At 51.5% G+C, this 26,434-nt stretch overlaps 1 protein-coding gene across 2 annotated transcripts; it reads right to left on the bottom strand.

The window, feature by feature from the left end:
• Nucleotides 1-236: 236 nt before the first annotated feature.
• On the bottom strand, nucleotides 237-25,582 carry pag1 (phosphoprotein membrane anchor with glycosphingolipid microdomains 1). Of its 2 annotated transcripts, none has more exons than XM_003969381.3 (8): nucleotides 25,328-25,582; nucleotides 8,403-8,626; nucleotides 7,951-8,008; nucleotides 6,109-6,205; nucleotides 5,583-5,746; nucleotides 5,075-5,503; nucleotides 2,777-2,836; nucleotides 237-2,610 (listed from the first exon to the last, which is right to left on the bottom strand). In XM_003969381.3, the coding sequence occupies exons 2-8, from the start codon at nucleotides 8,588-8,590 to the stop codon at nucleotides 2,263-2,265; spliced, it is 1,344 nt and encodes a 447-aa protein (XP_003969430.2). In that variant the 5' UTR covers nucleotides 8,591-8,626; nucleotides 25,328-25,582; the 3' UTR covers nucleotides 237-2,262. The 2 variants fall into 2 exon arrangements, with proteins under 2 accessions (XP_003969430.2, XP_029701097.1); XM_029845237.1 differs by lacking the exon at nucleotides 25,328-25,582 and adding an exon at nucleotides 11,069-11,267.
• Nucleotides 25,583-26,434: the final 852 nt, after the last annotated feature.

Genomic DNA, 26,434 nt, shown 5'->3' with positions numbered 1-26,434 from the left:
CTCCATTCTTCGGGGTAAAACTGCACGAGCGCCTTCACAAGCAGCCGACACCTTTGCAGAAGCAGCTTTTCATTACGAACTTCCCCGAGTGTGATTAAAGGACGCCCGTTATCAAGTTTATGACCCACGTGGCAGGTGGGTCACTATAAGTGAAAGAAATAGCCCGATTAACGTCTGTTGATGTCTGTTTTTTATAACCACGTGCTGCTTGAAACACAGTGAATGAGTCAAAAGACTGTTCGTTATCCATGTTGTTTTTATTTGAACAATTCAGGTCATAAAATATTTACATGCAGAGGATGGAAAATCCCGACAGATGCGGTCGTCATGTCCAAAAGTGGCTTCTGCCTCCTGATCAAAGGCAGGCGTCACCATGGAGTCGTCTGCTGCTTGTTGGGGGGAACAAATGGCCTCATTACAGGAGCGGCGGCGCTGAAGGGGGGGGGGCGGAAAGGGCGCGGATGACCCTCGACCCCATGTGCTGGATGTGCATGTTTATGTGAGCAGCTACAGAGAATAACTGATTTTAAGGACGTACCTAATAACTGTCAGTGTGTTTGTGTCTTCACTCCACTGGGCAATAAAACACCCCCCCCCCCCCACGACAGTTCATTTCCTCGGAGGTCATTAGGACCCTCCAACAATACCCGGCCGGCTCGCTCCTCACAAACGCCGCCTCCATTTAGTTTGAATTATTTCTCCGTGACGCCGCGAGGAAATGCGGAAATTCTAAATGTCTGGCAGAATTTATGAATTTAACAGAGGCGGCCGGCTGTGTTTATTAAAGGGGAAGAGGGGCGACGTGCTGCTGCCTGTCGAGCTGGAGATGCTGCGGACGGAATATTGGAGGTGGGTGGAAGGGATGACATAATTACGCTCGCTCCGAACAGACTCGGCACAAGTGAGAATTGACATTTCATGGTTTAAAATCAGCTTTAAAGTGAAAAAAAAAAGCACACCGTCGGTAATGCCACGTTAATTCAGCTCTTTAAATAAAAGTACCACACTTGATCTCCTAAAACACATGTACCAAAATACTGTACCTTACTTCTAGCATGTGACTCAAAAGCTATTTTACGACCTTGAGTGACAATAGTCAAGACAAAAAAAAGGGTTTTCCTTACAACAAAGCAGATATATATCCACCAAAACGCTCCGTCAAGGCTTACGTAAACTAACATAAACTAACAACTGGTTAAAGTGGTAACCATATATAAATATATATATATATGTATGTATGTATACGTGTCGGAGCAAACTACATACAAACGTGTGTGGTCCTCTGATAGTGCTTCTGCTGGGTTAAATGCATTTATACTGAAGGGTGCACAGATCTTGTGATGGTTCTATAGAAGCGGTACCGTGACGCCAACCTTTGTGCTTCAGAATCAGGCCTGGTGCCGTATGAAGAGCGTTTCCTGTACCAAACTACACAAAAGCAGAAACATAAAGGCGGCCGACTGGCAGATGTGGGTTCACACATGACAAGTCTCTTGAATGGGTTTTAATCTTCGCTCCCATTGGAGCTTTTTAAAGCCCAAACTCAAGGGTTCTAAGGGGAGCGTGTACCTTCACTACTGCTGCCACCTCACAACTCTTCATCGGATAGGTTTGAATAATACGTATACCTGCGACACTTCCATCAAAGCCTATTACTTTTCTCTAAAAGACACACAAGTATTTCACAATTATACAACAACATTAATCTTGCAATAAATATTCACCAGGATAGCGCGACAGGGACTGTAAAACACCTTCAACTGACTGGAAAATGTGTCAACGTTAGCTTGGGTTTTTCCATCGGGGGGCAGCTATTGTTTGATTTCCTGCCCCGTCGTGTGGCGAAGCGGCGGCGCCTCGGCGGAGGCCTTAGCACGGCCAAAATAGGCCGGAGTTGCCTGGAAGTGGCGCTGGTTTCCACGGCAGCCGTAGAAATGGACGCACAGACCCCTTCATATGTACAGTAAGTGCGTTAGTTCCATATGATATGGCACTATTTCTTTACCCCACAGGCACTGGCAGCTTCCTCAGCTAACTTCTAACTTCTTTTTTTCTACAATCAGTTGCTTTTTTTTTTTTTTTTATCTCTGCCCCCTGAGGTGCTAAAGTTCTACGCTGGAGGAGGCCCGATCGGTACCAAAAACACTTCCCCTGGTCGATAAATGAAGCCTTCAGATATGATAAACGTACCCGAGAGGAGGCAACACCCCCCCCCCCCCCACACACACACACACACCGAGAGCGGACGTGAGGGAGGAGATCTCAGAGTCGGGACATTTCACCGGTCAGACCAACCTCTCCCACGCACTCGTAGTCGGGCTCAGCCGTGGCGGCGTCCGGCCCCTCCTCGCCGGCCCCCGCCCTGCGGTCGTCGTCGGAGCTGCTAGTCTTTGGGAGGCGGATGGTTTCGTAGCCGGGATCCGTGCCGTCCAGGACGGGCTCTTCCGGCTGCTCCGGCTGGGAGTAGATGTCTCGGACGGTGGCGTAGAGGTCACTGGAGGACGTGACCAGGCCTTTGATCTCTGCGATGCTGCTGTAGTCGTGCTCTTTGTCTTCCTCCTTCACGGCCTCGTCACAGTTTGTTTTGGCGACGGAAGAGTACAGCGGCGCCTGGCAGACACAGCGCAGATTAACGCGAAGCTCCGCAATAAGAAGCACGGAGCAGGGCTCCTTTGTGCTAGCGCGCCGCTAACGTGCGGTAGCATATCGCGTCATGTTATGTGAATGCCGTTAAATTGTGACGTGGGAAGTTTGGGGGGGTTCATCACACGTTTACCTCTTTGTCTGACAGAGTGGGGCTGTCGATCCCCGGGGCGGGAGACAGGGGGGAGTCCAACTGTAGCAGATAAAAAAAAGAGCAAGAATCAGATTTGGGCACGGCAGGAAGAGCACGATGTGACAGTCAAAACATCCCCGAGGCAACACATCGGATGCTCGTCTTCTCCAGACGGCGGCTGCCGGGAACAGATCCAATATGGCAGCCTTGGCTGAGCGGCGCCCACTCCCGACAGGTGTAGCTTTTACAACGCGTCGCATCCGAAGGTACGGTTTGTTATTTATAGGCCCAACGCGCCGTCTGTGATGCATCAGTCACCGCTTTCATTCCGCTTTCATTAGCAATTAGCCGGGACGCCCTGGAGAAGTTTTCATGTGAGTGAAGGTGACGTCGTTCCTAAAATGTTTGCCCGTGCACGCTGCCACCTCCATGTTATTGGCTGAATTGTGATAAGGCGCAATAAGGTGTTTGCACGTGTGGGGGACGGGATTACGGGGCTGTGTTTACATGTGTGAGGTGGATATGGTGACGCAGGAACGGCGGTAAGATGATTAGGCTAATCTGGGAGGAGGGACAGCCCAGGTGTCCGTCGCACGCCCACGTGCACACATCTAAATCACAGTGAGTCCGATTATGTGGCCCGGGCGCGCTCGAGGTCGACACAAACAACAACGCGTCACCTTCTGCTGCACCTTCAGGGTCTGCAGGCGACACAAAGAACCGCGAACGAGTGTTAGCGCCGTGTCTGACGGTTCAATAACCGCGCGGTCGGGAGTGAAAGGTCACGATCAATCGTTTCTCCTCGAGTCTGCGTCGCTTTTCAGCCTCAAGTCGGTGCGAGAGCGAAAATGTCTGCAGCATTTAGCAATTGGCTCCCCAAAGGGACTCGCATTTTACATACCGGGAACCCCAGCAATGCTACAGACGAGGGCCTGTATGAGTGTGTGTGTGTGTGTGTGTGTGTGTGTGTGTGTGTGTGTGTGTGTGTGTGTGTGTGTGTGAGACAGCGAGAGAAACTCTCTGGCTGTTACTCCAGCCCGAACCATCCATCATGAAGCCAGACTAACTGTCATAGTGATGGTGGCCAGCTGGCGCTCACTTGGCTCTCACACACACACACACACACACACACACACACACACACACACACACACACACACACACACACTTTGACAAGACAAATCACTGACCGGTCCTGGTCGTACGCGAGCGCAGACCACGGGGAGTCTGGAACATTCAGAGTTAACCTTAAATCAGCCCCAGGGAGTCGATGCAGCAGGATATATGTAAACACGCACGTGTTGTCGTGCGTGCGTGCATATGATACACACATCTATGCAGCGTGGGGGTGGGGGTGGGGGTGGGGGTGAGGGTGGGGGTGGGGGTGGGGGTGGGGGTGAGGGTGGGGGTGGGGGTGGGGGTGGGGGTCTAACAGAATTACTGCTGACTAGACACGCCGCCGAGGTAAATGTGCTGTGCACTGGTGTGTGTCTGAGCTCGGAAGATGGAGATTTTATCATGAACGCCGGGGTCAGATGAAATGGGAGCCGCCCGCCATCCGCACCAGCAGCGGTAATTAACTAATTGGATTGAACAGCTGAGACAAAGGAAGAACAGAGGAGGACTAAAGTGGGGGGGGGAGACCAACAAAATAAAAGGAGTTAATGGCAACATGTTATTGATGCTGCTCAAAAACTATATGGAGTTAATACGTATGGAGGTGTATAATGATGATGATGATGATGATGAGGATGATGATGACGATGGCATGTTTAAACCAGCCTGGGGAACCACCAAGTTTTTATAACCCCCCCCCCCCCGAGGGAGCCGTTAATGTACACATGGATGAATCCAGGTGATCCATCTAACGTATAAACACATATTTCAGCTTCCTGCAGGCGCCGGAGGGAAAGTGGCGCCGGGGGGGGGGAGTGGCGGGGGGGGGGGGGGGGGTCATTAGGATTCGGCTTCCGGCCACCGCGGACGTCTGCAGTACATCAAGCGGAGCAGCGATCCATCCAGCGGGTGTCCAGACCCGAGGAGGTGGGCCGACACATCAAACGGCGCCGGCGCGGATTGGCGGGCGTGCGCACGTGCACACAGGAGGTGCGTTAGAGTTCCTGTATGTGGGGGGGGGGGGGGGGGGGGGGGCAGCCACTAGCTCTCTTTATTACCTGAAACTCTCCCTTCACACCCATACTTTATTACACAATCATCCCTCCTCTCCACTTCAGACAGCTCGATTTAGTACCCCCATCAGACCCCAATGGGACGCTCCTGTTGTGTCGATGGTCTCACCTCCCCATTGTGTAGCCCGGCGCCGGCTGACCCGTTCACCAGCACCGGCTGGTTGTCGTTTTCGTCCAGAACCTTCTCTGGTACTGGTGGAGGCAGGTCCTCTGGCTCCTCCGGAGGCCCGTGGGAGGGCACGTTGGCGTTATTGGAGCGCCTTTTGGACTCCATGTCGGCGCTGTGGCGGCTCTTCTTTTTCAAGTCGATGGAGGCGTACTCCGCCCCCGTGCAGAGCGGGCCGCGCTCAGGTGTGACCGGGCTGAGGTGGCCATTGAGAAGGGCGTGAGGGTGATGGGGAGGCACGTCAGGGCTCGGCTGGGTGGTACCGTTAGGGAGGCCCAGATGCGCTGGCGGATCTTTGATCTCCTTGACCGTTTCGTACAAGGAGTCTTCGGCGCTCACGTCCCGCGAGGTGGCGGCGATCTCCTTCACAACCTGGGTGTAAAACAAACGTCGGCATTTTACCGCCTCTAATCAAGCGAGCGAAGCTCGAATCAGAGTTTTAAACACGGACCTCGTAGGTGCTGTCTCCTGAGGCCGGGGGTCCAGCAAGGGCGTTGTCAGGAGGAATGCTGGGGAGTTCGCGGTCCTGAGGACATTTGGAGGACCTGAGCTCTGATTGGCTGGAGAGAATCTCCTCCGAGGGCTGGGGGCTCGAGTCCTGAGTGTCTGTGAGGACTGGTTTGGCACAGAAGAAGAGCGGGTTCAGGACAAGTGAGAAAACACGAGGTCGGGAGGTACGGTTATGTTATTTCCTGGAACAGATTCGGTCCCGTTTTATTTACAGCCTCTGACATTTACACAACGGAGAACGTGAGGGAGAATATCACACAGATGTGGTGCTAGGAAACAAGAGCCAAGGTCTGAAATGAAAAAGAAGGCGGAAATCGTTGCATAACGGCAGCTGCGGAAGCTAAAGTTAATATCGGGAGGACACGTTAATAAAGGACGGGAGCGCCGCGCGGCCCTGGACCGGCAGTGCTGGCGCTCTCATACCCAGAATCGGCCACGTGAGCGGGCGATCTGGCCCCACGACTTACTTGTACCGCTTGTTAGGGGGCCGTTGCGAGAGCTGCTGACGGCCACGTCGGTCGCCGGGCTCTCTGCCGACTGGCTGCCCGTCTCCTTCTGTGGCACCTGCGGGACAAACACGCATGTGACGGGTGCTTCTGGCTCAGACGCCCCAGATGTATGAGCCCTCGCCTTCATCGCCCTGGCCCAGCCTTTTGATTGCGTCACAGGTCTGTATATCATGTCACATATTTGATTGTTATCGTCAGTAATCGATTTGATACTTCAGACTGAGCTGCTGCCACTGGCGTGTGTGTGCGTGCGTGTGTGTGTGTGTGTTTCTTTTTAATAGGACTGACTCACTCAGACACTAAAACCAAGAAAGTGACGGTTTGGCAGGGGGGGATTAGATTGATAGGCCTCCGCGTGGTGCGGATCAAAATCAAATTACGAGGGACGACAGGTCACGGATGCCCGCGGGGACATTTGCGTTGCAGAATCCACAGCACAACAACGCGGCGCCTGGCGGCGCTCCAGCCCTGCTCAAGGACACTTCAGCAGGGCGGATTTTTCTGCCCGTTCTGGGCTTTGCTTTCGACTCCTGCTGCGTTCAGCGGACTCGGGCATCAGGAACTCAGGAAAACACGCTGAAATTACAGCTGCAAATCCCCGAGGGGCGGCCTGATTAGAAGCCAACTTAATTACAGACCGTGTTTCTGTTGGCAAGGATCCCCCCCCCCCCATTCTTCAACTCTGAAAACTTCAGGAAAAGCAGTGAAAACAAGAACCAGTCCAAGTCAGGGAGCTCTTTGTTCAGGTTTGTTGTTTTGCTTCTCTGGATGTGGACCAGAACGTTGTGCCGCAGAAGCCCCACAGCCCCACCTAGTGGCCGCTCCCCCTCACAGCTATTGGCGTCTATGATGTAATCTTTTAACCGTTTTATCACCCAAGCAGTTCGGCGAAGTTCTGTGAAGAAAGCTAACTTTGTCTCAGCATAATTCTTCATTTATTATCTTAATTTCAGTGTTTGAGTGAATACTAAAGGTGTGAAGGCACTGAACGCTTGCTTTATGTCCCCATCCAGGAAAAAAGGTCACTGGTAAATAATTAGACAGAAAAGTTAATACTGGAAATGGACAATGAGGAAGTCCCTGAGGCACGCTGGTAAACAGCTACAGAGAAAGACAAATGGAATGAGTGTGTGAGTGCATGCGTCCTTCATTTAAACAGGACCCGGCACCCTGGGGTGATGCGTCCACCCCATGATTGTATGTTACGGTGAAGAAGGAAAAGGTCTCTGAAGAATGTGCTCGTGGGACTGGGAGGCCTTCGCCAAACCAGAGAGAGAGTGATGTTATAACACAGCAAGCGGGTGTGAAAGTCAGGCATTAGTCACACCCAAATGTTGCTGCGCTCGCTGAGGCGTCGGCGCTACGTGAGCACGACACCCTCGCCCTCGTCCAAGCAACATATCTACGCCGCTTCCCTCTTTCTTGAACGTTCTAAAATATTCTGAACGGGGGGGACGACGGCGCTTGTGAGTGATGGGAGAGGTTCAGGGGTGTCGTCTGCATGACGGAGCTGATCGTGCAAGGTTCGTATGTAACGTGCCGTTGCTGCTTGAAAAATATCCACATTTAATGCATCTGAGGAACCATTACAACTATCAGCCATTTTCCAGTCTGGTTGCCTAGGAAACTCAAGTTTGGGGAGCGAACGCAGCTAGAAATAGTTCAGCGCCCTGCTGGCTGGCTGGTGCTGCCTATGGACACAACCAGTGTAGCTGCCTGTACTCTCTGTTCTTCGTGTTAAGCTAAGCTAAGCTAAGCTAATGCTGAGTGCTTTTGCTAGGTATTCTGCGCCTCACTCACTCCGTTCATGAGGTTCTCGTGATCGCCCTCTTCGGGGCCATTGGCCGCCTTCTTCTGCCTGGGAATCAGAGGATGGAGAGATGAGGGAAGAGAGGGAGATAAAAAAGAAAATGATTACAGGGCTCAAAGGGCAGCGCTGCCGTTGCGATTGGGATCGTCAGCATTTCTGTGTGTGGAAAACAAAGCCATTACTGTCCTGGGCTCAGGTGGAGCCTTCTGTGTTTTCAGGTTAATGTTTATGGGATGTTGAAGCAGGGCTTTTTTTCTGCATCATCTGTATTAATAGACCCAAAAGACCCATCGGGTGCTTCAACACAGCAGCCGGCTTGTTTGCCGGTTTAAAAAAAAACCCACTTTGATAAATGAGACAGGATCAAATAACAAATATGGAGGGAATGGATCACGTTTCATCCCGTGGAATTCGTTCTGCGCGTGTGCGGTGTGGTTCTCACCCCTGGCAGCTGGCGCACAGCAGCAGCAGAACAGAGACCAGCAGCAGGAGGGTCAGGGTGCTGAGCACGACGGCCAGAACCAGCTGCACGCCTCCCGACCACAGCGCCGCTCCGGCATCAGCCGCCACCTCCGAGCGGACCACGCTTGCCTCCGGCCCCCACCACACCCCGCTCAGCACTGGAGCCATGATGCATCACACAGGGGAGGACATTGGAGGTACAAGCTGGAGGGGAAAGGGAAATAACAACCAGCCGGTTTTAAAACGTGCGTGTTTTAAGCTTTAAACACAAAACGACATCAATTATTTTTGGTCATACACTCTAATTTCTTCAATAGAGTGGAATAAGAAAGAATACGACAAAACACACAAGTAATACTATACATCGGGGGGAAGGGGGGGGGGGGTCCGTTTTATCTTAAATTATGTTTTAAATTGGATAAATAAATAAACAGTTTATGTTCCAGTGCCTCTTGTTACCAGCAGGTGGCAGCACACAGCAGAGTGAGACCGCAGTGCAGTCTGCGGCAGAGCCCTGCACACACACACACACACACACACACACACACACACACACACACACTGGTGTCTCAGCTCTGCGCACAAGCATAAGCAACCTTATCACGTCTCCGTCTGACGACCAAAGTTGGAATCCGCCGAGCAGATTAGACCCCCGATGACACCGTGGGTGATGAACGAGGACGGGTGGTGATGGGGGAAGACCCACCCACGAGGCTGCGGGACAGTTTTAGCCCAAGAAACCTCCGGATATGAGTGCTCAGCACTGCAGTACGTGTGAAATGATCAAAGAAAGAGAGAGAAAGTGACAGAGGCCAGTAAGATGGGGGGGGGAAACCGTCATTTGACTGCTGATCTGTACATCCTGCCACAGCAGGAACTAAACCAGAAATACAAATAGAGACATATCTCTCAGCCTTTCCTAGATGAGGTGCAGGAGTGTGTGCTGACGCGCCCCTTTTGTTCATTGTACCGTGCGTGTTCCTGGGGAAGCAACAGTTCAGGAAGTTTTAAATGCAAATCAGTGCAAACGGCTGTTTTGACTTCTTCAAAAGACGGAATTCCCATCGGTGTTGAGATGCTACATTTGGAAACATTCCGAGGTCTGACGGGTGGGAGCGGAGCGCGACCTCACCTTGGCCCCCGCTGATGAGTCAGGTCGACCTTGGTTGGAAAAGATAATAATGAGGGGGGGGGGGGAGGGTGCTGGCGGGGTTAACCAGTCCAGAACACACCAACCCCTGAAGTGGACCTGCCCGCTCGCCAGGTCACGGTGAGGATACGACGGTTTTAAAACATCCTCCTCAAAAGTACTGACCAAAGTACTGAAAGCCTCCCACAGATCCAGTGTGTAAATGCCCCCCAGACCCCCCCAGACCCCTCTTTCCTGCTTGTTTGTGGACAGAATTTGGCTGCATTACGTCACCGGGTCACGGGACCGGCGAGGTTCTGCTCGCTGAAGCCCGACCGGACTTTCACCCGCCGCGTGCTTCGAGGGCCGAAACCCTCACGTCCAGATGCCACAAAGAGCCACCGTGTGCCAGCTCGATGTGCCTCCGCTGGCACTATAAACGGAATAATTACCGGCTGCCACGGCACTTTGTTGCTATGGCAACTGCACCACCTTCTCTCGATTTTCTATTTATGGCAGTAAACAGGGGGGAAACATTCTTTAGGGGAATACAAAGCTTCGGATGGTTTAAGGCAGGTGGTTTTTTTTAAGTGAACACATTGAATCGTGCCTGGAATTTATCTGACGGAGCTCCTCCATCTGTGTGGTGTTGGTTTAAAGTACCTTTAAAGAGTTTAGGAACGTTTTGGCTGGGTTTTGCTGCATTTAATTACAGCTGCTTTAGCTCAGCTGGGTCACATAAACTGTTAGTCACTGTGAAAGTGCGGCTTTTGACTCAAGCCAAAACGGTTAGCAAGAGCTTTCTGTTCCCCCTCCCTGGTCCAAAGACCTCACCCACATGAAACCCCCACCAGGTGCCTGCTGCCTCTGGGCTTTCTATCACATTCGGGTCGGTAAACCACGCGAGTTTCAGCATTTCTTCTTTCCCCATTTGCATCGCTGGTGAAAGACTCAAAGCCTCCTTTTAAAGTCCCGCTTCCTGTATTTGCTCCGAGCTCGGTCCGTGCACGAGCCGGGCTCCTTCATTCCAGTATTCCCTGCTTTATTCCGCCACATCGTTCCTCCAGTGAGGAACCTGTTGAACACTAACACGGATCCAGCTGTGGCTAACATTCCTCACATACTCTCCTGCTGACTCAGACTGTCAGGGGGTAGATTAGATGAACCTTAGATGAGTGCACAGCTCAGGGTTATAAAAGGAGCGATTGGCGTGCACGGCCAAGGTGCACGACTGTACAGTCACACCATTTCTCCCAGTACTCCCAGGCTTGATTGACATAAAGCAGAAGCCTTGGGAAGGAGTGGCTGGCTCCCATTTCACGCCAGAGAACGACAGCCGGGAAAAGACATTTGAAAGGGAAAAACGGGAAAAAAAAACTCACATTCCAGCCGTGCGCAGCTGTGCACAAAAAAAAAAAACACGCGAAGCAACCTGAGCCACACCACACCATGCAACAAAGTAGAGCCGGAGGAGCCAAGAAATGCAGCTCCCGCTTCTCTACAGGGGAGAACTCTACCTGTCGCCTGTGAAATGTATCCGAAACGTGCACGTGCGTGCGCGCACGCAGGGCGTCTGTATCCGTTTAGGGGCGGCGGCAGGCGGGAGGAGAGACGGTGAATTAGCATCCGGAGCGGCGCCGGTGGAGGTTCACAGCTGGACGGCTGCTGAGAACGGAGCTCCGGGAAGCTCTTCAGGAGACGACCTTTTTTTCCACAAAAATAAATAATAATTAATAACAAAGCGGAGGGAGAAGAATGTGCTGCTCCATCCAAAAGTTTGGACCGCTACAGTGCGCGGACGTTCAGGACGTTCACCTCCTGAGTTGTGGATACGAACATGACGCTGGGGATAAAACTACAGCCCCGTTTAAAGTAAAACATCCCATCAAAAGCTCCACAGTGCATCAATGCAGAAGCATGTTTGGTTGTCAGGGCGACGCCCCCCGGTCCTGATTAAAGGAGATGAAGGAGGAACGCCGCAAACAACTAGCTGCTGACCATCTTGTGTCCTGACCAGAGGGCCATTTGGATGGTGGGGGTGGGAGAAATGGGGGAGGGGAACGATGGGATAGGGGACGACTGCCAGGGGAAGAGAACACAAGATTAAAGAGGGAGGTGTCTGTGTGTGTGTGTGTGTGTGTGTGTGTGGGAGGGGGTGATGAGGACCACACTGCAACAAAAACAGCTGAAGAAAACAAAGAACATTTCGAGATGAGAGGAAATGAGCGACGTCCCGCCTGAGCCGTGCACGTTGCCGTGCACGCCGACGCGGGGGACCCCCGCCCTGACCGGGGCGATCCCGCCGAAGCAGACGTGACGTACACGTGACATCAGAACTGGCGTGCGGCGCGTGCCCGGAGCCCGCGGGTCTCGCTCGTGAACCCCCTCCCTGAGAGAGGGGGGGGGGAGAACTGGAAGACAGGTGGGTCTGACGGTCGCGTTGCCACGGCAACGCTGCCCCTCCTCGGGGTTAATGGATAAGGTATAAAGAACTGATCAATCCTGCATCATTTAGCCGGGCTGTGCCCCCCCCCCCACCCGTCCTCTCGCGTTACTGATAATAAATGGAACCTATATTGTGTCCTCAGCAGTTCGCAGCACTTTGCTCCTCTCACATCCTCTCACCTGTATCTGCTTACAGCAGCATTTATATCGATCTCCCACCGGGGACACATAAGAAAATATGCTCCCCCCCCCCCCCGCGCCCCCCCGAGCTGATAAACACTAAACTGCACGGATCCGCATCCCCGCACCTCCCGTGCACTGTTGTTCTCTCTCCATTGTGGAATTCTTTACACAAGGTCACCTGTATCCTGCAGTTACCACGGCGAGTCCTTCAGCAGCGAGCGTGCAGATGTGCGTTAGCATCTGGAAGGCCCCCCCCCCCGCTGTAGGCAGCAACATGTGTCTAATGCCCCCCCCTCCCAACCCCCTCTTCGGTGTAAACATGTGTCCACAGCTGCAAAATCTGCCTTTAGTTACTGTCGCCCTCCCTCCTGGGAAAGAGGCATTTCCTGCCGAGGACGTTGAGGACTGGACCTGAAAGCCATTAGGAGCAGAAGCCAGCGGAGATGGAGCAGAATCCAGCGTTCAGGGTTCCCTAGTGAACAAAAAGGCTTTTGTTTATTTGATCGCGCAGTTCGGGCGTCCACATTTTGCCTTTATATCTAATTTGCATCCCTCCCCCCCCGTTCCTCCTCCCTTATCTCCCCCGTTATCGTCCATTTTGCGGGCGGTCGCTTTGTATTTGAATCATTTGGACTTGATTCCGCGAATGTTCCTTTCGCTGAGCTCGACACTGTGCGACTGTGAGGCGCCATCACACTCTACACAAAGATGCCCTCTTACCCACACACACGTACATCCTGAAACACTCTTTTTTTATGTCACTTCCTCTTTTCTCTCTCCTTCCCCATCCTCCAAAAAACCCAAAACAGATTCATCAGCAGGTTTATTTCGTCTCCTTGTGACGATTCTTTTGATTTCAAATCTAGTTCACCCTCTTTAAAAAGGGGAAGTGGACAGAAATGGGCGATACCTCACCCGGCGACGCCATAAATGTGACAAGGGGAAGAGTATTAACATTAGTTTCTGTCAGGCGCTTTAACAATATTCAGAAATAATCCCTCCGCGGCGCCTCCATCCAGCAGTGAAATGTGCTCCGTGGTCGTCTCAGACTCATTATCTTTGTGACAGCTCTGCCGCTAAGTTAATGATGTAATACTGAATCCTGTGGAAAACACACAAAACCCCAGCGATTGAGCAGCGGTGCCACTTCCTGTGATTTAACAGCTCGGCCGGGCATGTCATCCAAATATGTAAATGTGGGCAGAGACGGAGCGTCGCAATGATTCCAGAGAGTGTCACTCACTGGCTGTTTCCCCAAGTGACCTTTGTTAAAAATATTTTTTTTTTAAAATAAAAAAAGCAGGATGGGGGAGGTTTTGGGGAGGGTGTGGAACAGCTGAACTTTGAAGGTGAAGAGCCTGGACAAGGTCCCTAAATAAATACAGAAGACGTGCATCTGTGCCTTGTGAGGACCCTTTTTGATATGATGCATTCAAGCTGAAAACCCAAGTCTTCACCCTCCAACAGACCTTTAAAGTTGCCAGGACCAGACCCGGTGTCCTCTCTTTGCTATGTAAGTGCGCGCGCACACACACACACACACCCCTCTGATTAGGGAATGTTAGATTTATTCAGCAGGAGCAAAAAAAAAATCCCTCTATCATCATCACCTTGAGATCCAGATTAGCATGACAGTGAGCGGAGAGCTGATCCGGGCCCGTCATTATTCACAGGCCTTTAGGTGTGAATAACCACCAAGATAAAGGGATTATGGGGGAGAATGGAAAGGCTGGCGGATGTGAGTCTGCCGGCAAAATCAGCTAATGAGATGCAACAGATGCCTGGAGACGCGTGATTACACCCCTGCGTTTGCAGCACACAGACGCCCTCGTCATGTTTATTCTTTTGCCCGTTTCTGAAGGGGGGCACGTTCTCATCAGGCTCTTCATTCGTGACATCAGCCTCCTCTACAAAAGGTACGAATCAATCGGTGGGTTTCTGTGTACCAGAGTGGGGGGGGGGGGGCGTGCAGGGGCATCTGAGATGGAAATGTGACCCGTCTGTACAAAACCCGCAGCAGGGGTGGGTTCATTAGGCGACCCAGACGTGATCAGCAGGGGGTCGGGGCCCTTCAGCCCTCTGCAGCGTTGGATATTACACAAGGCATCTCCTCACCAGACGGAACCGGATTCTGGCGTGTTCCTTCAGAGGGGCAGTCGTTGATGAGGGGCAACAAATGAAGCGGCCTTTGAGCCCAGATCTTCGGTCTTCTCCTCCTCCCTCGGGTTCACCTCACGTCCCCTCTCTTCCCTGGGTTTGCTCTCCAGACCACAAAATATTCAACCCGTCTGCTCCCCAGTAACGATATGGTAAAATATGGAAGCCTGCAGAGACTCAAAGGGCATATCTCCGAGCACACGCGGCGGCTGGGGGCGGGGTGGGACGTGGCGGCGGCCACGATGAAATTCGGGATTCCGGGTCTCATATATGAGGAACCTTTCGGGTCAGTTTCCCAACAGGATCAACCACGAGGCAGCGGGAGGGCCTGAAGCTAGATGGTTGTGAGTTCGACTCCCCTTCAGACGTGTCAGTCCTGAGCAAACGTTGACACATTTCCCGCCCCCCCCCCCCCCACCGGGGTCTGCGTCATCGCACCGCTCCACATCTGCAGTGTGGATTCAACAGCCAAGCGCTGAAAGGACGGTTTATGCGTAATAAACAACGGCAAAGATAAAATATTTGCTGCTGTAGCCGCTCTCACATCCGCTAATGGTCCCGGGGGGGGGGGGGGCAGCAAATGAAGCAAATGAATGTGCACCAGAGCAGCAGGCGGAGGGCTGCTGGTGCCAGAAAAGCTGCTGTCAGTCACACGTGCTTGTAAATGGATCTCACACACACACACACAAATTTAGACAGAACTATAATTCATTCAAAAACACACACAGTCAAATGAATAGAGATGAACCAATTAGCCGGTGAAAGCCACACGCTAGTCTGTGTGTGTGTGTGTGTGTGTGTGTGTGTGTGTGTGTGTGTGTGTGTGTGGGACACCTTCTCACCCTCCAGGACTTCGTCTAGCGACGTGTTAAAACGGGTGTAAAACAGGTGAATTCTGCACTGAGGGCCGTGCCACTGCTGTGTGTTTAGGGTTAAAGTCATTGTTCAGGGCTAAACACATTATTTCCTTTCAGTTCCTCTAATATGAGTTGCATATGAGTATTGCTCTACTGCCCAATGTGTGAGATCTTGTATTTGCTCCATACTGAGTAAAAAAAAAGAGGACATTTTGGGGAAGTGGGGCCGTTTTGGCTGATTCTCACAACTTCTAAGAACTCTTTCAGACACAGTTTTGGTGTTCGAATTGGGTTTAGTTGAGGTTCAGAGTTAAGGGACTAGTGGGGATGGTTAGGCCCAGGAGCTGGGTCATGCTTTATGAAAGTCCCCACAAAGATAGTAGTCCAAGGCTGTGTGCGTATAATATGACCAAATCAATAAAACGTGGGTCATTAATTAAAAAATCAAAGGAGGGGAAACAAGGACTGTTTAAACAGGAGCCCATGAAACATGGTGACTACAGTAGGATTCTGTTTTCTCTAAACCACCCGTGTGAATCAGCCTCCGCAGTAACGAGACACGAAACGACCGCGTTAAAAAATAGCTGCGTTGCGTTCAAGACACTTGTGACTTTCTGGTTGCCCTGCGTGTGACCTTTCTTCAGGAAGGAGGCGTTGCTCACGCCAGTTGAGCCTAGCCCGCTAGCTTCAGTAGCTTCTCCTACAGATGGAGGAACTGATTTTAGACTTATATAAGTCTTATATGCGTTACTGTTAACCACCAAGGTTACGACATGATATTGTGGAGATAATGGCTTGATTTGATGGTTACAGTCCTGAGATGAAGCAGCTCTGCAGAGACAGGATGTTGTCTGTGCTTTATGATTTCTCAGAGGAGGAAGCCAATTAAAAAGCACATTAAGACTTTAAACGCGCGCTGAGAACAGTGGAGTCGCTCTTTGCCACCAGAAAGCAAGAGCGCAGTCGACCAGGATTCAAGTTAAAAGCACTCGATCTGGCTGGTGACGATTACGATGATGAAAAGAGAGAAAAAGGCAATCGCGTTGGCTCCCTTCACACTGTTGAACGGAGCCAGAAAAGAGATTGGAGATCCCTTAAGCTGCGGCGGAACACAAATCTGCAAATGTAATTCCTGCAGCGGTTCCTCGAAAAGCACCAGAGGTTGAAATTGCATTCCCCCCCCCCCCCACCACCACCACCACCACCACCAATTTTATCAAAAATCAGGCAAAGACAATAAGAGCTGAGAGGTTACAGAGTCCGTGTGTGTGAGGGGAGCAAATGCAGGGTTATTGCACTGTTGTGAGGACAGCTGCTGATTGTATTCTAACAAGACCTCTAAAAATACCCCGAGCACGCACTCAAGCAGCCACACGTAACTTTCCAAATAAGCACGGGAACCGAGGACAGAGAGGGACTCCCGAGAGGAATCGGCGGAATGTAAACAGGCCGCCCACGTGCACGTTTCCAGAGCGCCTGATCTGAGGTCGTGAGATGACGGCCTCGTTTGGAAGAAGACGCCCCCGAGAACGCTGCAGTTTGTTTGTGCCGTCCACCCGTTTGTTTGCCCCTCCTGTCCTGAGAGGACCTCCAAACGGGGACATCCAGACGGGCACTCCGTGAGGACGCCCTCTGGGTCCCACTTCTTGGACTGCTTTCCCCCCCCCCCCCCCCATCTGTGACATAAATGTGACAGGCTGCACGCGCTCCTGCTGTCTTCTACCACTTCTCGTCCATATGATGCCATTGTTGTGTCATTAGGTCCACGGCCCACATAACCAGCTGCTCTAGAAAGGCCTTTCTGGGTCGTAGGGGGATTACAGCCGGGCTGACGCTGTGGCGCAGCGACCTGGGGACCACGCTGGGACGCCTGCAGCCTCAACGGGAGCACCAGCAAACATTCACCCGCCAGAATGCACAAAAGAGCTCGTTGCACTAATTAGCAGGAACATGTCTAGACAAGGGAACGTAAACAGCAGCTAATTTCCTGTGTTTTGGCTTGTCCCCCCTCTTGTCTTGGGCCCGGCCTTGTTGCTTAGGTCAGCAGGCTCAGGCTTCCTCCAGCTTTCAGCGGCCGCGCTCATTGTTCCGCTGACAGGCCGCCGATAAACGATCTACGACTTAAAACTCTTACGGCACCTTCTGAGGGGTTAAAACCTCTTTTTAACTACCACAAAAGCTGTGATTAAACAGTGTTAGACCGCGCTGCGCCCCGGGGAGAACTGTTGATGCGTGAGATTCATTAATGGCGAGGGGCGGAGCCTGGGCGGTGATGAGCAGCGTGTCTCCCCGTCTCCAGAGAAAAGGAGATTTCACTGATTGGGAAAGACAGACTGTGCAGAAAAGTGTGAAAGGCGGCATATGTTTCAGCCTGGACTCAAACCTGCAGCACGCACGGTGCCCACAAGTGCGCTGACCCGTGAAGAAGAACTGCTGAGCGTGCACGTCTGCGTCCGGGCGCTTTCATCACAGCGAAAGTGCTGAATCTGGACGCCTAATTGACAACTTGACCTTGAAAGACGCAGGTGAGAAATGCTGCTTCTTAAATGTGGAGTTGACCGAGTCGAGTTGGAGTAAAAAGGGGGGAAAAAAGCAAACGTGAGGTTATTTTGGAGCCCGTCTGAGCAGGACGAGACACCTGAGCGGGTCGGGGTGCATCTCAACAGGCGACCGGAACCTTCCGAACTCCTCGACATGCCAGATGTGAGTTGTGGGAGCAGCACGTTTCTGCTCCAGCTGTTTTTTTATCTTCCTGCCGCAGCGCGAAGGGGAGGAGGAGACGCCTCCTATACGCAGAAGTTGCCATCTGGTCTTCATCTCCACCTCAGAGGGAGGAACACGGTATAGAAGGGCTGTAAGCAGCCGCACAGCTGGAATACAGCTGCTAACGCTGCTGCCTGCTTCCAAACAGATAGTTCTACATCACGCAGCGTGTGTGCTGGCTGTTAGCTTAGCCGCACGGCCCAACAAGGGTTTGGGGTTTTTTTTCTTTACGTTTCTCACCGCAACCGTCGATTCCGATGACGATCCGATGATGATGATGATGATGATGATGCACATTTCCCTCCCAGGGAGGCCGACTCCGGCTGCGCCGGCTGCTGCCAACGCTGCAGTACCCGACCAGAGTCTCGCTAAATCTTCAACACATGCACACGGCATAGATGAAAGTTGGGTGTGTATGGAGGAGGAGGAGGAGGGGGGGGCTTTATTGTAACTCCCATGATCCTCTACTCTACAAACTGACACAGCTGCCAGACATATCCTCTTTGCTGGCGCCTTAAACCTCCACTCCTTTCCCTTCCTTTCTTTCTCCTCTCTCTCTCTCTCACACACACACACACACACACCCACTTCACACACTCCACAATCATAACCACTCTGAAAACAACATGTGTCCTGCTGCTGCACCCTGATTGTCACAGACTGACAATTGATGAAAACTCCTGGAAGGACCCGTCCTTCTGCACGAGCCGACTCCAGGACAATAAACAGGAAATGCAGTTCAGATGCCACTGACGAATGGTGACGGAGGGAAAATCAGCCAGCCGGTGGTGGGGGGGGGGGCAAAAGATGACACGGTGTGATCTCTCCCCGCCTGCCAGGACAGAACACACCCTGTTCGTGCAGCCCTTTCCTTTAACAGTCGCACAAACGCGAACCAACACCAACCCCCAATCAGTCGGCGGTTAATTATGTGTCTGATTCACCTTCTCAGCTAAACGGACTCTACTTTCAGAACATTCCAACAGCCCCAAATTCATTTTCTTAAAGGATCATAATGGGGTTGTGCAGGTCCAGCTCCGCTTCAGAGGTTGGAGGCGTATCAGGACGTGCGCCTGCATGCCGAGCTGCCACTTCAGAGGTGCCAGTCCCCTAGCAACCCCGGTGATGAACGGTGAGCGGGGAGCAACTCGCTGGTGTTGCCAGGAGCCCGATGAGGCAGATTCACACTCAGGCGCGAGAGCAAAGCCTTTAAAAGGTGCGCGCTACATGAAACCTGCTCATAAGGGACACGGCTGCTAACGTGAAGGTAAATAGGACACGTCTTCAGCTGTTGCGTTGCTGAAATGACACTTACCGAGACGGTCAATATGTCTGAAATGAGGAATCAATGACGTTGGGGAACGCACGCGTCACTGAAAGCACATCTGGGGTGTGAAAATCATCAGAAACGCAACAGAACCGTCGTCAAATACGAGAAGAGACGCCAGGTGGCACGGAGGAGGATTTAAATTCACTAAATTGCCTGCGACTGCGCTGACAGCGCCATGTTTTATGAAGCACAGCTGGGCCGGGCTATATGCTAACCGTTAGCCATTAGCGAATGCGAGATGACAGGGCGGAAGGCAGAGCGACGGCGGAGCGGAGTCGCTGGCGTGCAGAATGGCGTGCAGCGCCAGCCTGAGAGGAATGAAATGTGAAGTTTCTGGAACAGCTTTTTTTTTTGGGGGGGGGGGGGGTGGGGGAGGCACCACCGAGGGCTTTAGGTTACATCCCTGCACATGTGAGCGCTGACGCTAACCAGGATTTTAGAGCGCTAATCAGCAGATTGAGGGAGGCGTTTAAATGTTGGGAGGAAGTGTCAAACTACAACATCCCCATTATATTCCACTGACCTTAAAAGAGGCAAATATTGCCAAGTCCTTGTTTATGAACTTGTGTTACACTGAAGCAACATAATCCTCACAACAGTTACACAATAATCCCCAAACCTGTTGTGGTGCTTCTAATTTAGTTGTTTCCGGGCAAATGTATTTACTGATGCGTCATTTTGTGTTGTGTGCCGGTGTGGGTGTGTGTGTTTGTGTGTGTGTTGGCACAAAGAAAGGGCAAAGCAATTTGTTTAGAGCGAGATGTTTCAGCAGCGAGGCCATTTTTTAAAATCAGGACCAAAGAGGAAGTAATAACTGTGGGGGGGAGGATGGAACATTATCCAAATCAGACTAAGCAGCAGCAGCAGGAGAGCATTTTGAATGAAAAACGAGTCTTTTAATGGAAAAATAATGCAAAGGAAAATGACTTTCCAACCCCCCCAAGTGACAAATGTAACAAAAGGAAAAGACTATATCTCACGGTAATAACATGAGGGGTAAAGCTCCAGCTGCAGGTAAGGGAAGCGTGAGGATGTGCTTCGTTGGATTCCACTTTTTATTTCCCGTCTTATTTCCTTCTTGCCTCGCCATTCCCCTCGTCGCCACTTTTATCTCTCCTGCAACCCTGCATTTTCTATAACTTTCCTCTCCTTTCATCACTTCCTGTCTGGCTTCCTCGGGTTTTATAGGGGGCTCGGGGGACTGGCCCTGGGTCAAACCATGTTCATGTTGCTGCTCAGCAGAGTCCCGCTGCGCCGGGCCTCAGAAATGTCCATCTCTTTTTCCTCGCTACTCGCATTCCAGCCACTTTCATCCTCCACTTCCTCACCCCCCACCCCCCACCCCCCCCTCAAAACGCTCTTTGCTCTGTCTCACATCACCACTCAAACCTTCAAGTTTCACAGGGCTTTTTTGCTCCCTGGAGTTCTTCACACTCTCAACCCAAATGCCGTCTTCAGGTCATTTTAGGAATAAACCCATAAATGTGTCATTGAACGACCTTGAAACAGTTACAAGGAAACACTCCTAACCACCAAAATAGTACCAGTGAAATGGCCCCAACTCATTTAACAATCAGCTCTTTGTCTCCTCTTCCTCTTGGCTCAAACATAGTTCCTTTAAATCTATTTACTCATTCATTCTCACCCTTCTCTCTATGTGCCTCTCCCTCTTAATTCCGTTCTTTCTATGCACTTTGCCTTTGCAATTGTCTGCTTTTGGATGGTGAAGCATATTTACCAACAGCCCGCGGAGACAAACAAGCATCTTTTCAGACCTTGGAAGTGATGGAGAAAGGAAGGAGGAGGAGGAGGAATGGGGGGGGGCAGAGACAGACAGAGTAAATTCCCTGGATGACTGTCAAGCGTCGGTAAACAATCCTCTCATTTTGGAGAAAATACAAAATCAATGCTTCCAGTGTTGGAGCTGTTGCACACACACGCTACTGTCGTCATCTCTGGTGCACACAGGCATCACACTGAAGCCACGGAGCCCATTAATACCGTCGCCGGACGAGCTGCTCCCAGCCTGGACGCTAGGTTCTGACAATTCTGACCTATACACACATCAGTAATAAAGTGGGCAAGTTCAGTGTTAAATATTAACCAGATAATTAGGGATGGTGCAGGCTGCTGTTTTACTTCCTGCTTATGTGGCCCAGTGATCACAGCAGCGCTGTTTTACTGCCCCAGGACAGTGCACCTTTAGCTCACGCTAGCTGTAGTACCGCGGGTGGCCACTAGGGCTACGCTGACTAATTCGATTCTATTAGAGTCGCACCGCGGAATGTTTAATATTCTATTAATATTCTATTAAAAAGAATCTGTGTGCTCCTTTGTCTGTCTGAGGGTTATATTAATAGGTCACTGCCTGTAAAGATAACAGGGGCATTTCCTCTTATGAGCCGACTTGGGAAAAGGGTGGAGCGACAGACAATAATAAGTTATCATGGAAGCGGTCAGCTTTCTGTGAGCGTGTGCCACTTGGGGATTGACACCACTCACAGAAAGGTTTTTAGCCTTTGTTTTAGAAGAGGCAGAAGATCCATGCAAGACAAAGAGCACCGAGGCGGACGACAACCAAGCATTGAAGAGGGGAAATCAGGGCAGAGACGGGGGCGTCCTGGCGTCAGCCAGGTCTGGGATCCATCCATCGGCCGTCCGTCTGTGCAAGGAGAGAGAGCAGCAACAAGAGCACGACCCCCCCCCCCCCCTCAGCACGCCAGCCCCGATACATGAATCACTCGCCTGACATGCACTAAACACACTCACAGGCATCAGAAAGCTACGTAAGAACCATCTCTTAACCAGCCGGACTCTGGCCTCCTTCACACTCGGCGTTCCCAGCTCCCCTCATCACATGATCGGCAGCGCCGACCCCCTGGAGGCATCATGACCTCGTCATCGCCGGCAGAACAGTGCAGAAAAACAGAAAAAAACCAACAACAAAAAAAAACAACCACTTATGAACCTTAAGCAGAAGCTGATGCGGCCAGCAGGCAATTCCACAGAGCTCACACACACACACACACACACACCCACAGTCTTCACACAAAGGCATGTGCACCAGTGTGTAAACAATCCTCCTGTGAGCGCACGTTGTGCATGTAGGTGTAAACGCCGCCCTGGGGGGCTGGAAGCAGCACAATGTGCACAGACGACCCTCCCGGTAGGTCACATGATACAGAAGAACAGCAGCGATGCGCATGCACGTCTCCGCTCACCCGTGTCCAAAATGTCCACTAAGAGAGGCTCCAGCCAGTTCTGGAAGCTCAGCTCACATTCGGCGAAGGGTTTTGGCGGCGGGCGGCGGGCGGTCGACGCCAGTAAACACTCGAAGGCGATCGAGAGATACTGTCCGAAGGAAACTCCTCCTTTCCAGCCATTTTCCTTAACGCTGGTTATTTTGCGTTCACCTCCTGATGTGATAAGCTGCTTTAATTTGTATACTTTGTACTTTAGCTGTGTGTGTGTGTGTGTGTGTGTGTGTGTGTGTGTGTGGGCAGGATCAGACAAGAGCTTTCTTCTGTACATCAGGACAAACAAGTCCCGCTGCTATGCTGCATTCCCGAGCATTCTGACCTCAGCTGTCTCCTCTCACGCAGGTGAGGCGAAGCGGGGATTAAAACGCTCTCCCTCCCACCGTTGACGGGCGGTAACGCGCTCCCACGGCGCCGCCGCCGCTGTTGAGCACGGATGAAGCGGGTCACGGCGTCCGCTCTCCCGAAGAGCTCGATGGTGTCTCTCTGACTGACACGTGTTGCGTCGCGCTTAAAGGATTATAATCATTTTCTTCTGATAACCTGCTGTGGGCGTTTCCTGTGTCAAAAATCTGCCGCTCGAAGGAGGAAGCGGGAGTCGAATAACGCCGAGCCTGTCGGAGATCTCGTTTAACACGCGTCAGGAAATGCGACTTCAATAAAAAGTGACGCTTTTGATGTAAAGCTCGTCGGGCTGCCTGCCTCAAAAAAAGTTTATTAGCAGAGTTAAATATCGCAATATCCCGACCGAAAAGCAGGTTCTGAACAATCCAACGCCACCTAAACACTACTGACTCGACTATGAAGTAGCTGGTAACTATGGTTACGTTTCCTCCATTAAATGAAGGTAAGGACTCGCATTTTTCAGCGAGACTGCGGCTGTAATTAGAGCAACGGCGTTCAGATGATTTAGAGGCTCTGAAGCCGCTCGGGGAGGCTCCAACCTGCTGCGGCGTGAAGCTGGATCCAGAAACGGAGAGAGAGCCGCGGGGCAGCGGGACGGTTCCCCGGCCGTTCCGGCGCATCACACACTTCCTCGCTCTATGATCCCCGGAGGCGCAGCGGCTCAGGTGTGGAGAGTGTGTGTAATCTGTGTGCTGACATCTGGACGGGCCACCGTCATTTCAGCGTCTGGGTCTTCTTCAGCCTCGCCGCAGCATCAGAGCGAGCAGCTCCTCCAGGTCGTGGGGGGGTTCTCCAGCATCCCGGGGGGGTCTAACGGGTTCATTTCAGAAGCCTTTAAGACCGCACGGGCCGGCTAAAGGCAGCTTTGGGTAGTTTTGCTTTGTAATAAAACAGGGAGTTACATAATGATGTCATAGCTCCCAACTCCATCTGACCCCTGGAGAGCATCAGCTCCAGAACCCAGCCTGGCTTCCTCTTCTGATACTAATTAACGTGTCATGTTGGGTCTTTTTAATTTACACTGGGGTTATAATTGGTTTCTGCGCAGTACTTCCTCGAGCCTCTCTGCTACGTGCGTTTTGGAAGACGCGTTGCATTAATTGGAGCACGCAGGAGGCGCCTGTAGACAGATTTCAGGGTATTTTGAGGCCAAGCTAAGCTAAACAGCTGCCGTTTTAAAGCATGTTGGTTGCTCACTGTGCCTGTGAGGGACGGAGCTGCCGGATCACAAAATGTTTGTGCGGCTTAAGTGTAATTTTCTAAAACGAGGGCCGAGCGGACGCCAGGCTACCAACCCAGGCTCTGCCTCTAACTTGGCGTGCAACAGCTGCACGTGCCCGACCGCCCGAATACCAGCACCACGGCGGAGGCTAAGAATAACCAAAAGTCACAAATGTCACAAAGAATTTGCCGTCACGCCGAATCAGACGCGGGGTTGGTGGCCGTTTTCAGGCTAAATGTTTTCTCGAGGCGGTGGCGCACGCAGAGAAACAGCTCAGCGCTTATTTTAAGGGCTGGTTAAAGATTTAGGATTCAAGACACGACTGCGCGCAGCGGTGGGGTTTGTTCAGCCCGATTCTTTAAAGGCGTCGGAGGGGTTTTCATTAACGTTCATCGAACGATACAAGGAAGCCATCAACAAAGCCCAGATTGTGTTGGCTCGAGTGAATGTCAACTTGTGTGAAAGCTCGTCTGCAGCAGAGGAGACGGCCAACAGCTCCCATTCACCAACATCAGCCGGCTGCACACACACACACACACACACACACACACACACACACACAGAGTGCGGAATAATGTGTGTGTGGTGGGGGGAGCTGAGGTGATTGTTGATAAAGGCAACAAAAAGACAGATGACAAGCATTTAACGGTTGTTTGAGATGAACTGCTCACCAGCAGGAATGAGATTAAATACGTTTTAAGTTGCAAATACATGACTGTAGCCATGACAACCGCAGGGAGGTCTGAGACTATAAAGCCAGTTTGAAAGCATGCAGCACAGTTTAAACACCGAAAAGGTACCGGAAGGTCAATAAAATCGGGCTTTTTCTCTGCTCCTTTTATGAGTAAAATGCAAAATGTGTCTTAAATGTGTATTTGGGACCCAATCAAAACGCAGCTTGTGTGGCACATCTGCTAAATTCTTATTTTCGTATTTGTGGAAGGCAACAAGTTCCAGTTTGATTGTCACTGCTTTAAAAATCGGGACGGAGGCAACTATACAACCTTTGAAGTTTATGCGCGCGCGCGCACACACACACACACACACACACACACACACACACACACACACACACACACACACACACACACAGAGAGAGAAAACAAGCGCATAACTTTTACACCCCGGCTACAGATTGATATGAAACGGGTACTAACCAGAGCAGAGGCGCGTCCTTTTTAACCATCCAGGGGCTCTTCCCGCCGCGGTGTTGCTCCTCGGTTTCTGGCTCGTCTCAAACCTCCCGGTGCTCCGCTACAACGGTGACAGCGAGACGGTGTGTGTGTGAAGGCGAGTGCTTCTCGGCGCTGCGCACATTCTCCGAGCCGCGGAGCTCAGTCTGAAGCTCCGCCAGGCGGGGAGGACGCTGCTGCCGCTGCCGCTGCCGCCACCGCGGGGAGGACGGGGAGGAGTGCGCGAGAGCGGGCGCGCAGGGCCTCCTGGGAAACGTAGTTCACGAATCGCTTTGGAAGAGAAACAAGTAATCAGACAGACAGACAGACAGACAGACAGACAGACAGACAGACAGAAAGACAGAAAGACAGAAAGACAGACAGACAGACAGACAGACAGACAGACAGACAGATAGACAGATAGATAGATAGATAGATAGATAGATAGATAGATAGATAGATAGATAGATAGATAGATAGATAGATATGACAAAAAAAAAGACAAAAATGGCCCGCTGAGCCAAAAGAACATAAAGCCTCATCTCAATTTTGCCAGAAAACATCTCACTGGTCCTCAAGGGGAAATGTTCAAGACAGAAGTTGAACTTTTTGGAAGATCTGCCATAAAAGTAACACTCCTTTCACAAGGGAACCTCATACTAACAGTACAATATGGTGGCGACGGTGTGATGGTCTGGGGCAGAGTTCTCCAGAGAACCTTTGGGATTGTTCCAGGGAACCCGAAATAGTTCAGGGAGTTACTCTGGACCTGTACAAGGAAGTAAAAAACAAAAATAGCTAATCCCTTGCATTGCATGTGGTCATCCCAGAGGGAAATAACTTTGCCTTACTGGTAAACGCATCCGAAATGTGTTAATGTTTAAAGGTCCCCAAGTGAGTTCAGTGCAGCGCAGCTTCACATTTAACATACTTATGATTAATTACTGGGTCTTTTTCCAGTAGGGTTTCCTCATGAAAGCATTTCAATATGACAAGGTCATTTCAAAACTTACTGTTTTGCTCTTGAGGAAGACTGGACAGATGAAACAATAGCTCCATTCCCCTGGAGCATTCATTGTTTGAGTGGCCTCT

The sequence above is a fragment of the Takifugu rubripes genome, chromosome 12, assembly GCF_901000725.2.
Source record: "Takifugu rubripes chromosome 12, fTakRub1.2, whole genome shotgun sequence".
Classification (NCBI taxonomy): Eukaryota; Metazoa; Chordata; class Actinopteri; order Tetraodontiformes; family Tetraodontidae; genus Takifugu; species Takifugu rubripes.
The sequence above is the reverse complement of the archived record's forward strand: the minus strand, read 5'-3'. Positions and strand labels throughout refer to the sequence as shown.